The 13,304-nt window shown below is 34.5% G+C and overlaps 1 protein-coding gene across 1 annotated transcript in view; it reads left to right on the top strand.

Moving 5' to 3' along the window:
- LOC111502842 (glucose dehydrogenase [FAD, quinone]) overlaps positions 1-13,053 on the top strand; it is a 66,288-nt gene extending 53,235 nt beyond the window's left edge. The window contains exons 9-11 of the mRNA XM_074174187.1: positions 5,982-6,219; positions 9,143-9,334; positions 12,732-13,053. Coding sequence (XP_074030288.1) covers positions 5,982-6,219; positions 9,143-9,334; positions 12,732-12,835 — 534 coding nt within the window. The 3' untranslated portion in view covers positions 12,836-13,053. The remainder of the gene's footprint in view (positions 1-5,981; positions 6,220-9,142; positions 9,335-12,731) is intronic.
- Positions 13,054-13,304: the final 251 nt, after the last annotated feature.

Genomic DNA, 13,304 nt, shown 5'->3' with positions numbered 1-13,304 from the left:
GATGTGAAGATCAAGCAAAGAAGTAACTTTCAGACACAAACTGAAAGAAAGTCCTCCTGAAACAGCTACTTTCATATAAACACTGAATTACACGAAAGAAAAAAAATCTTTCGAAACAAATACTTCTATATGAACACTGAATTATACGGAAGTAGAGAAAAGTATCTTCTGTGAAACGAATGTTTCGTCGTCCTAACCATTCTCATCTCATCTTTCTTCAAGGACATTTTCATACTGAACATTGTGGTACGGGGCATTGTCCCTAAACAAAACGCTTCATTCTGGAAGATTGGGAATTAACATTTCTTGCAATCTTGCAATTCTTGTAATTGTCGTTATTCATTTGGCTATGATAGTCGCTCGATTTCGTGTTGGATTTGAATTTTAGATATGAATTTTTCACAAATACATTTTATCGTCCTGCATTCACAATCATAAGTCTCTGCCGTTTTGAAATTGGTGCAAGCAACCTTTCATTCGAATCATCATTCCAACTCTTCTCTCGTGTATGTGAAACATGGATGTACAAATTTTTTTATGTATGCGGCGTAAGGTGGGAATTTTTTCTCAGTAATGTAATAATTGATTATACATGGCTTTTCATGATGAGCGTTAATTAACCGTTTCTGACAAACTATTTAACGGATCAACCTGAAAATTTCACAGTATGCATAAATCAATATGACCTACACGCGTAAAATATTTCAGACGAAGCGGCGTTGTAGCTTCTACTATAAAGTAGCGGCTTCTTTGATTTTTCAAATGGAACACCCCGTATATAATATCATATTATGATTCATTATCACTTTGTCAACAAATTCATATACTATTTGCCTATACCTATCTATGAAAAAAACTAAATTGAAAAATAACACAAAAAAATGGTATTCCCCTGAAATCAAGGAAATGCATGCTCAACTTTGTGAAATGGAAAGGGTAAAAAACAAACACAAGACAAGAACTACATTGCAGCATATGAACAGTTTAAAAAAAGAGTATAAATGCCGAGTAAAACATTTTAAAAAACAAAAAAATGATGACAGACTTTTTAATTCACCTAATATCATGAGAGAGAGCTGGAAAATTATTAAAGAGGAAAATTGTACCAAGCAGATAAATAAGGTCAATATTGTTGATAATCAAGAACAGACAATTACTGATCCAATGATAAAAAGTAACTTCATCAATGACTTTTTCATAGACTCTTCTCACAATTTCAACAAACCCAATAATGGTGATAAAAAAATCAACAGATTCCACAAAAGTTTTTTCCTAACACCAGTGACACCCATAGAAGTAACATCCATTATAAATAAGACAACAGCTAACCAGTCTGCTGGCATAGATGACATAAATGGGAAAATTCTCAAATCTGTCTGTACTCTTGTAGCAGATATCATATCATATTTAATAAATGAGTCTTTCACATCTGGAACATTCCCAGATGTTAAGGAATCAAAATGTATACCTGTATTTAAAAATAAGGGCTCTGCTTGTGACATACATAACTATAGGGCTATATGCATACAAAGTCAAATCGCTAAACTATTCGAAGCATCCTATTGTGATAGATTGACCAAGTACTTGGAATATTTTGAGCTCATCCCAGCAAATCAGAATGGTTTCCGTAAGCACAAATCAACCAGCTCGGCAATTTCTGATTGCCTAGAGTTTATCTACAGTGCAATGAATGATAGAAATAATGTTCTAGGACTGTTCTATGACTTCAGTCGGGCTTTCGATACCATTGATCATCATTTGTTAATCATGAAATTGGAAGGGTTAGGAGTCAGGGGTGTTCCGCTTCAATGGGTAACATCATACTTAACAAACAGAACCCAGACGACAGTTGTGAATGGTGTGAAGTCAGATTCAAGAGTAATAAATTCAGGGGTTCCACAGGGTTCAATCCTGGGACCACTATTGTTTGTAGCTTTTCTGAGTGACATTGAAGACACCTGTAAATTCGCAAATCAAATGATATTATATGCCGATGACACAAATATTCTGATGTCACACAATAACATTGATCAATTAACAAATTTAAGTAACAAGGCATCTAATGAAATAGAAAGGTATAGCTTTGAGAATGGCCTCAGCCTGAATGGAAAAAAAAACCAATTATGTCCGGTTCTTGCCAAAAAACATGAATCCAAATTATGACCTATACTTAACCATATCTGGTAAATCTATACAATCCATGGAAACCATCAAGTTCTTAGGTGTTACTTTGGATAGTAAGCTAACATGGGAAGCACACATAAATACTGTATGTTCGAAACTAAGCACTACATGTTATATAATAAAAAATCTGCGAGATACTGTATCAGCAGACATCTTGAGACTATGTTATTTTGGGATGGTACAGTCTACTCTACAATATGGCGTGATATTCTGGGGGTCGTCTTGTCACTTTGAAAGGGCATTTGTATCTCAAAAAAGGACGATTTGTCATGCTCATCCATCCACAACATGTGAACCTTTATTCAAGAATCTCCAAATACTAACCCTTCCATGTTTATATATTCTTGAACTGATTATGTACATAAAACGTAACCAAAAAGAACTAATGAGGAATGAAGACACTCATATGTATAATACTAGGAATAAAGAAAAACTTCGACAACCCTATTCAAGGTTATCAGTCTGTGAAAATTCACCAAAGCATATTGGTATCAAGTGTTTCAATAAAATAAGAGATTTGATGGATGTGAATCTGAATGACATTCTATTCAAAAATAAATTGAAAAACTTTTTTGAAAAAGTATTTTATAATGTTGAAGATTTTTATAATTCGTGATATCTCATAATTGTAAGATTGACTATTGTATGTACAATTTATTTGGTTTGTTTCCGATTAACAACTTATTTGTAGATTACCTTCTTTTCTTTCTTGACTAGTCTGATAAGTGTTATGTATGTGTATGTATAATGCCTTGTATAACCTTTGATTGATGAATAAATTCTATTATTATTATTATATTATTATTATTACCGTTCAGAAGATATAAATTGATTTCGATATTTTTTTTACCGAACATGAACTTTTATAAATGCTGATAATCTTGAACTCTCTTGCACTAAAACGATCAAATTTGAAATGGAGTGGAGTGATACTATGATGATCTTCACTCCGAGTCATATTTTCATTTGCCTCATACAGGGTCTTCAAAAAATGCAGATACTTTGATCTCATGAAAAAATGAGTGGAACTCAATTTTTTCAAATAGAACACCCTGTATATTTTTGAGCTCTACATGCAATTTTAGATTAACTTTGTTCAGATAATACTATTTCTATTTTGAACCCTTTTCGAGATAAACTGTTTCAAACGGAAACTGACGTGGTTTTCTTGCTCGTTTTTTTGAATTCATCACTTATTTTGGATATTCAACATTTTTTTTATATTCAGTAATATTTCTTTTTGATCCAGTTTTTTTTAACTGTCTCAGATCAGTCAATTCGAAATTGGTATGTACTTACCTTAGAAAAAGTTACAATTTGTATACATTGAGGTATTGGTCTCTAACGTACAACAGTACACATTAATATTTTTAATAGTGTGCTGCGGAAAAATAAACAAACCAATTATTTAACGTCAGACTTTCGTTGGTGGTTTTGACTGATTGTGATAGCTACCAAGTATAATAGAAAAATGTCAAGATTAGGTTACAGTAATGAATATTTCTTGAATTGCAATTAGAACATGCCGAGTATTTCATGAAAGATATCCACAATTTCCGAAGCCGAATAATAATGTGATCAATCGACTACTAAAAAACTGTAGGTTGAATGGAACCTTTCGTCCAAAAATCATTCGTAAAAAGACTTAAGTGGATGATGATGACAATGGTATAACAGTTTTGGGATACTTTCATGCATTTCAAAATGCTTCTCTGCACGAGGCTGAAAGGGAGATAGGTATACCCTACGTGACAATTTGTCGAATTCTTAATAAGCATAAATGGCCCTATAAGTTCTACTGTGTCCAACATTTGAAAGAGACTGATTTACCTCGTAGAGTGGAATTCTTTGAATGGTTACTTGTCAAGACTCAAGAGGATGAACATTTCCTTGACAATATCATATGGACAGATGAGGCCAAGTTCACAAAAAATGGAGTTTTCAATAGACACAACAGTCATTATTGGGCGCCAGAAAATCCCCATGTTGTCCGCCAAAGGGGTTTTCAAGAAAGATGGCAATTCCATGTATTTTGTTTCATAAAGAATGAGTCAATTTTTCATATCGAGTTTTATGATGATAATTTGAATGCATCAAAATATGAAGATTTACTGAGGAATGGAATTTAAATGATTTTAAATAATAGACCAGGAAGAGAACGTGTATGGCACCAAATGGATGGTGCTCCACCCCATAATTCTCATTCAGTCAGCGAGGCTTTAACCGAAATCTTCGAAGACCGATGGATTGGTAATAATGGACCTTTTCGTTGGCCTCCTAGAACACCAGATGGCAATCCATTAGATTATTTCGTGTGGGGTTTCATTAAAAATATAGTTTACTCTACTCCAATAACAACAATGGAAGATATGACATCGAGAGTTACAACTGCTTTCAATAGTTTGACTCCAGACTTGATCAGAAGCGCTACACATGAAATCTTTTGAAGAGATTACATGTTTGTTTAAGTAGAGGTGGAGATGTGTTTGAACATATTTTGAAATATACCGACGATTAAATTAACTCATTAATTTATGGGTTTATTATTTTCAGTTCGTGTTTCAGCGTTAATAAAACTATTGTTTGAAGATAAGTTTCATTCGATGGTTAAGGAGTATTTTGATAATTATCTTTTCATTATATTATCTGTGACTAATTGAGAAACATCTGTTTTACAAAAATGAGTGATGAACAAGGAAACCATGTCAATTTCCGTTTGAAACAGTTTATTTCGAAAACGGTTCAAAATAGAAATAGTATTATGAACAGAGTTAATCTAAAATTGGATGAAGAGTTCAAAAATGTTGAAATATACAGGGTGTTCCATTTGAAAAAATTGAGTTCCACTCATTTTTTCATGAGATCAAAGTATCTGCATTTTTTGAAGACCCTGTATGAGGCAAATAAAAATATGACTCGGAGTGAAGATCCTCATAGTATCACTCCACTCCATTTCAAATTTGATCGTTTTCGTAGAAGAGAGTTCAAGATTATCAACATTTATAAAAGTTCATGTTTGGTAAAAAAAATATCGAAATTAATTTATATCTTCTAAACGGTAATAGATAGGTATAGGGAAATAGTATATGAATTTGTTGACAAAGTGATAATGAATCATAATATGATATTATATACGGGGTGTTCCATTTGAAAAATCAAAGAAGCCGCTACTTTATAGTAGAAGCGACAACGCCGCTTCGTCTAAAGTATTCTAGGCGTGTAGGTCATATTAACTTATGCATACTGTGGAATTTTCAGGTTGAATCGTTGAATAGTTTGCCAGAAACGGTTAATAAACGCTCATCATGAAAAGCCCTGTATATCGACGAAGGAGGTCTTTGTCGAAATTATCAAAACCTGATTAGGCGTTGAAAAAAAAAGATGTCTCACCATTTTCAATTGTTTTCATTTCACGAACCGTTCTTATACGTAAACTTATTCCCGCCGCTTTTGTACAACGATTTTAAACTTTTTTCAGGTCCACACTTATGCCATTATCAGCTTCTCGTTGCATGAAAAAAAAAAATACATTGCTAGACCACACAAAACTTTTCGCTTCAATTTCAATTCGAATGTCATTTTCTTAGAGCAGACTTTTGTCGCGTAGTATACTTCACCGAAGTACTGAGCTCCGATCGTCTTTAAGGGTTTTCTACTACGTGCATCTTAGGGTAGGTCCTAAGCCGAGACTTTGAAGTCGCTTCCTAGATTTGACAAGCTGTGCTGATTAACTGAGCATGTTCAGTATTTGTTGAATTTTGAAACTTCATGTACTGAATATTCTGGAACATTTCAAGGTGGAAGGAGCAAAAATTGGACACCGGATTGCATTGTCCCAAACAATGATGAAGTATAACACCACCTTCAACAAGTTACGTATACCTGGCTGTCACCATTTAGAGTTCCTTTCCGACGAGTATTGGGCTTGTCAAGCCCAACATTATACCATGACGATATATCACCCTGTAGGAACAGCGAAGATGGGCCCGGATGAAGATCCCACAGCTGTTGTAGACCCACGGCTCAGAGTTCGAGGTGAGCGAAAATTTCGTTATTAAAAATAATAGCCACTTTCATTTTCGAAATCTGTCAACCATCATCAGTGGACATCAAACAGTAAAAAGCATTCACAATTACGGATTCACTATAGTGACGTTATGAAAGTAGTAAATGTCAAATTGGGAATTTGGAATGATTTCACAAGCATTTCTCACTTATTCACTGACCGTTCTCTAGAACATGTTGAGAGACACTATACCCCTCACTGGACTGTGAAACCGAATATTTGAAACATGTTCCTAGTAGCGAGCTATACAGGGTGTTTATGAAACATGCGGAAAAAATTAAGGGATTATTCCTTGGACTATTCTGAGGATATTTTGTCTCCAGCAGCAGCAGGGGTACCTCAAGGGTCAATCTTGGGACCCCTACTATTCCTAATATATCTTAATGGTCTTCCACACCATATGAAACCCCTCAACACGATTCAGTATGCCGATGATACTACTATTTAGGAGAGTCGCCCTGAACATGAATATCCAAAGCAACAAACTGACAACGTGTTGAAAATAATCGAATTTTTTTAAAGCCAATAAGTCATGCTTGAATGTCGAGAAAACTGAAACAAAAAGTACTGAAGGACAGTCAAAAATCCATTAAGTTTTTGGGGGTAACATTGGATCAAAAACTTAATTGGAAAGAACACATCAAAGGTCTCTCTACTGAGCTGTCCGGCACTCTTTACCTGCTTCGTAGAATCAATGAATTTGTTCCCTCTCATATTTCGAGAGCAGCTTACATGGGGTTATTTCAGCCCAAACTGTCATATGGATTGGTTTTTTGGGACTTTCAACTGATTGGAAAAGGATATTCATTTTACAAAAAACGGCTTTTAGAATCCTGGGAAGGGCACAACAAACTGACAGCTGTAGACCTCTATTTAAAAAACCTAACATATCAACCATATTAACCATTTGTATTATTTTATCTACCTTGACTATGCTAAATCTGTTATCTGTTTAAAAAAATCGGTTTTTTCCGTTGACCAGCTATCGCACCCCTACGAACGACAGCCCTCAGAAGTCTAAACTTTTGCGAGCCAAGGATTAACGAGGTCTTACCTTTTAACCTGTGATTATCGAACACGGAATACTGATAATAATCAAATAAATTGATTGATTGATTGATGATTTTTGATAGAGCGCTTTGTTTTGAAGATATGGGAAAAAAATTTCGACAATAACAATTTTGGTAATTTTAAAATTATTAACGTAATCAGAATCAAAGTATGACTTACTACACTGTACCTACCACGTAATAAAAAATCTAAAATTTCCCTTGATAGTCGTTACTACGTGGTAGGAAATCGTAATGAAGAAAAGAGAAACGAAACTTTCTATGTTTTTTACCATTTTTATTTGTAACTAACGTTACTACAATTTCGTCCTATAAGGACATTCTCAAACTTATACAATAAACGCTTGTTTATTGTATAAGTTTCTCAACTTCTGAGAGTTGTCGTTCATATGGGGTCGATAGCTGATTAACGGAAAAACAGATTTTAAACAGATTTTTTTAAACAAATAAAAGTGGTACAAAACATATATAGTGACATTTCTCTTTTCTTAATTCCGTTGGTATCTATCATCAACATTTCGATTACCACAAACGGCTGTAGACATTCAATTTGCTGGTTGTAACGTAATCAGAAACGATCCTGGTGTTTTTGAAAGAGTTCAGGAGTCGATGAGGGGAAGATTGGATTCTTGCATCTGAGCGGAGGGTAGTCATTTTTAACAGTTCTTGTAGGTTAAGAAACATTACATGTAATTTTTGGTAATAAATTGTTATTGTCGAAATTCTTTTTCGCTCCGTATCTTCGAAACAAAGCGTCTTATCAAAAATCATCAAAGGACAAAATATCCTTACAATAGTTCAAGTTTTAGATTTACATAAAAACTTTGATAATTTTTGAACTGAAAACCTCATATTTTGTTCACTTCATGGAGCTTTTTTGAAAGCTTTCAAAAAAGATTTCCGTTGGAAGTATTAAAAAAATTTTCTTTCCACTTTTTTATAAATAATTAAAGACGTAAAAAAGTGAAAAATTCAATTACAGCAATGAAAACATTTTTTTAATATTCCAATTAATTCGTATTCTTATTAATTATTTACATAAAAATTATTTATTATAATTCTCAGCTCTATTTGTTTAAAAAATTATTAAAAACAAATGTATTGTTAACAAGATATTTGAATTTTTTTAGGGGAATTTTTATCAGTGATGAATATTATGATTTGAAAAAAATCGTTTTAAAAAAAATGTTTTATTGCTTAAAAACGCCTTTGTTGATTAACAATTTTTTTGCTACTGAATATTAATATTAGGGAATGATTTTTTTCAAATCATAATTTCTATTTCTCTTTGATATCCTGGAAAAACTTTTTTCAAATTATGTTTTCTTTATTTATTTAATAAATAATTTGTTTTAAATAAATTAGTTTTTACGATAATTTTTTAAATACTAAAAAAACCAAAACAACCATGTGCCCTGGATCATAATTTTTGGTGCCCTTGGACATCAGTTCCAAAAAAAGGATCTTGTGACCCAGACTAAATGAATAAATAAGGAATGTTGAGACCGGTACACGACAACAGGTTTTTGGATGTATTAAAAATTTTGAAAATCGAAAAATTGTGGAGATGGAATATATAAACAGATACAAATGTCCTTGATCGATTGATCGAATCTTCGTGAACTGACAAAATCAATCAACTTGTGTTACGTTGGTAAAAGTGCATTGTTGCAAATGCTGCTTATTTCGATTGAAGTGGATGAGTATTTACTGAGATATCACAGTTAAAGTAGCCTCATAAAAAACGGACAAAACTTTAGAAACAACCTAATATTTTCTAACATTTCTAAAAATTTCGTTATAATGAAGAATGTTTCAACAGGAATAAAAAATCTGAGGGTTGTGGACTGTTCTATTATGCCGTATATTCCCACTGGAAACACAAATGCCCCTGTCATAATGGTCGCAGAAAAAGCTGCCGATATGATCAAAGAGGATTGGGGTGTTCTCCACAAGTTTGTTGATTCCAGCGAAGAAGCCAGTACAGAAGAAGTTGAGCAAGACGAAAGTGCTGGTAAGTATCTAAATTACAGTCCGTCGCGTATTTCTGATATGTATCGCCCTTGGTGGAATCAAATGTGCCAAGTCACTCGAACATCTCCAGTGAAAAAGTATGTATGAAGGATAGACACATCTCCAACCATTCTTCGATGTTCCAAACTATCAATGTTGCAAGTGATGTTTATGTCTCCAATCAGACGGCTGGCTCTTTTCTGGATGGAATCCAGCAGCTTCATAGTATGCTAAGAGGCAGAGCTCCATACATGAGAACAATACTTCAAAGAAGGTCTGATCTGAGCTTTTCTGTATCTGTAGAGTAGGGAGGGTGAGTGTAAGCCCACAGAGCTTAGGTCACATGTAACCCATTGTACATCCTGCCGAGGAGTTGTCCTCCTAGGTCATCGTCCATTTTGTCCTTTCCAGGAAGGTGAACAGGTCGCTGGGAGACATCTCCTTTATATCGGCAGGTGTAGGCCAAGACTCGCCGAACACACACTCTCTTATTGACGATAACTTCGGGCACTCGCACAGGACATGCCTGACAGTCTCATCTTCCTGTTCACACATCCTGCATAGAGATGTGTCCACTAGCCACAGACCAGCTGACTACTGGCCGTAGTCAGCTGGTCTGTGTGAATGGAATTAATTCTGTAAGTAAATGTATAGTAAGAGGGGTACCTCAAGGCTCTGTTTTAGGACCTCTTTTATTTTTGGTTTTTATTAACGATCTTCCGAAATTTTGTTCGAAAGCTTCCATTAATATAATTTTTGCGGATGACACTAACAACTTGGTATCTGCGGAAACTATGTCCGAAGTAATTGTCAAAGCTGATGAAGTAACTGATCAAATTGAGGAGTGGTGTTCTACAAATGGCCTGCTGCTAAATTCTGCCAAATCTCAAATGCTCAACTTTGTTACTAAAAATATAACTATTGATAAAAGCTATTTGGTAAGAATAAATGATGAAAGATCACTTCAAGTTAATTGTTCTAAATTCTTGGGTGTTGATATTGATAATAAACTTACCTGGAGTTTCCATGTTGATAGTGTCAAACTGAAGCTCAGTAAACATGTATATTTACTTCGTAGGTTGAAACAAACACTCTCTTTTGATGTTCTCATGCTTTTATACCACAATTTAATTCAGTCAGTGATTTCCTATGGTCTTGAACAGTGGGGCTCATCAGCTAAAGCTGATGAAGTGTTTTTACTCAGAAAAAGGTAATCAGAATTCTGGCTGGGGCATCTTCAAGTGCAAACTGCAGGCCATTATTCATTCGTTATAGTGTATTAACAATGTCTAGTTTGTATATCTACCAAACTCTTATATATATATATATAAGAAACAATATTTCAATTATTTCTAGAAATGAGCAAATCCATGAACATTTCACCAGAAATAACCTTCAACTTTATCAGCCTTATAGTAGATTGACAGTATCAAAGAATCACCCCATGTGCTGTGGGATCAAACTATATAATAAGCTTAGTAATGACATTAAGTCCTCAAACATCAATGTCTTTAAAAGGAAGCTTAAGGTTTTTCTATTGCAGAAAGCATACTACTCTGTGGATGAGTTTCTCCTTGAATCATAATCATAATTTGATTGTAGCTTAGTAATTTTATTTTTATTTAAGTTGTGCTTTGTATTTGTTTTTTTTATAATAGTTTGACCTGTTGTATCAGCCAGTATTTTATGTAGCTGTTTGCCTAATGTGATTGTAAATTAAAACTGATTCAATAAATGTTTGATTGATTGATTACGGAGGTGTTTCCTCAGTTGACAGTGGCCAGTCAGAAATCCTACTGTTAAGCGTAGATTTTTCCTGGTCATCGCCATATATTTCTTCGGCGCCAGCTTTTCCATTCAAGGTGATGCTAGCAAGATTGATTCCTTTAACTCCATCCCATTGAGCATGGGTGTAGCATTTGGCTAGTTCCGTAACTGTCGAAGTCATCAGGCCGTAGGTGTCACTCTGATTTGAGCTTTATAAAGCATCAAGAGTTGCTGAAATATGTACAATTTTCTGATTCGGAACAGTATTCCAAGCTTGTGAGAAGCAGTCTTTGTAATTCCAGCGATAAGATTGTGCCAAGACATATTGGCGTCCATTTTAACCCCAAATAAACTTATCGAAGCACAAAGTGGAAGTGTCTGTCCTGACATTATTATATCCGGTTCGGGTACATTTATCTTTTTGGAGAAAACCGATGCTTGGGTTTTTGTACCATTGATTTGAATCTGGCCACTTTCACCCCAATTCGAAATCACTTCTAGATCCTCATTAAGATATGCAACCTCCTGCTGCCGGTGAAGATGTGCCTCCGTAGCCGATGTACTGGAATCCAAATGGAGTGACGAGACAGGTATACTGTCGTCAGCAAAGCAATATATTGGATTCTTGGTTTTTTCCAATAAGTCGTTGATACACAATAAAAAGAGGGTTGGAGATAAAATAGATCCCTGGGGAACACCCAGCGTTGATGGTAAAACTATTCGAGAGGTATCCATCGACGGCCACTTGCAGGGAACGTTATTTCAGGAAGCGTTTAGGACAATTTTAATGATACATTTTGCTCATTGTCTGCGGAAATTCGCAAAATTAAGCAAAAAATTTATATTTTCACACAAAAATTTTTTCGTCAGTGGAGAACAGTGAGGGGCATACTCGTGCCAAATTTCACCCCTATAGGTGCGATTCTGGTGAAAAGAAAAATATTTGAAATTTCCAGCATTTTGAAGTCCTTTGGCAAGTTTTTGTCGGATTCAAATTCAAAACCCCACAGATTGAATACGGCTGTTGATTGTGGTGAAAATCGACACTCCTCCTGAATAAGTCTTTTCGATTATGACACTTACCTTCGGTAATACAAAGATAGACCACCCAAGAGGGTTATATTGGTTGGAAATAAAGCTGACGGACTGAGTCATGGCCGGTGGGAAGCCCGTCCCTCAAGATGTGCAGTAGATGTGTAGAAATCAGATATTAGTCTGTTAGATTATTAGAGCCGTAAACGTAAAATTGCGAACAAAAGTTTCTATTCCTTTTCTCCTGATACTTTCTGTCATACACCGACCCTAACTTTACGCAGATATGTTTTCCCACAGGACATGACTAAGTCCGGTTGCTGTACGTATACATACGTGTATGTACTCGAATTTGTCTTGTAGTGTATGTATACCATTAGGATTTACTGTATCGATTAATGAAGTCATCCCGAGTGATGAAGGTTGTTACTTAACTCTGGAGAAGAGAGAGCTCAGTTCTATACAGATAACCGAATAAAGCGGTAGCGTCAGTAAAGTGACGAGTGTTTATTTATTGTTTCCCATTGAGTATTCTAGAGGTCTTTCAATGTGTTTACTTGTTCCTACAATTTTAATTCCTTTTCAATTTTTTGTTTCAGAAAACATCATTGGAATGGAATCGCCAAAGCAGAAAGCAGCAAAACCCAAAACGCTTTCGTCAATACAAAAGACGCCAGCGAGAAAAGATTTGGATTATTGGTAAAAGTAATGATAAAAAAAAACACTCGAAATTATAATTATTTTAAGGTATTTTATTCCAATTTGAGGCCACACCAGTGCCGCCCTGTAACATAGGAAGAAACTGTTGATAAAGAAAACGAAAGATCAACCTTTGAACTTATTTTGGTGATAAGTAGTGGAATCAACTAACTCATGTGAAATTGATATAATTGTGTTGTGAATAAAATGAATAACGAATAACGTAAGCAATATACCCAAAAGTAATCCTACCCATCATCCCATTATTCTTCTGATACTAAAGTTGTTTTGTTGTGGAATTTGCCCATACTTAAAGAGATTATTTTAATTTAATTATTTTTGATGTTTTCATCCATAATTGGCTGATGATTATTATTTAATGAATCTAATTATTGTTTTTACAACAAAAATATACAGTGCATTCCATTTGAAACAAGCCACCCTGAATAACTTTTGGTACAATGATTTTTAGG

Source organism: Leptinotarsa decemlineata, unplaced genomic scaffold, assembly GCF_025532065.1.
Source record: "Leptinotarsa decemlineata unplaced genomic scaffold, Ldec_3_MD MMD2_tig00000505_RagTag_RagTag, whole genome shotgun sequence".
Taxonomy (NCBI): domain Eukaryota; kingdom Metazoa; phylum Arthropoda; class Insecta; order Coleoptera; family Chrysomelidae; genus Leptinotarsa; species Leptinotarsa decemlineata.
The sequence above is the reverse complement of the archived record's forward strand: the minus strand, read 5'-3'. Positions and strand labels throughout refer to the sequence as shown.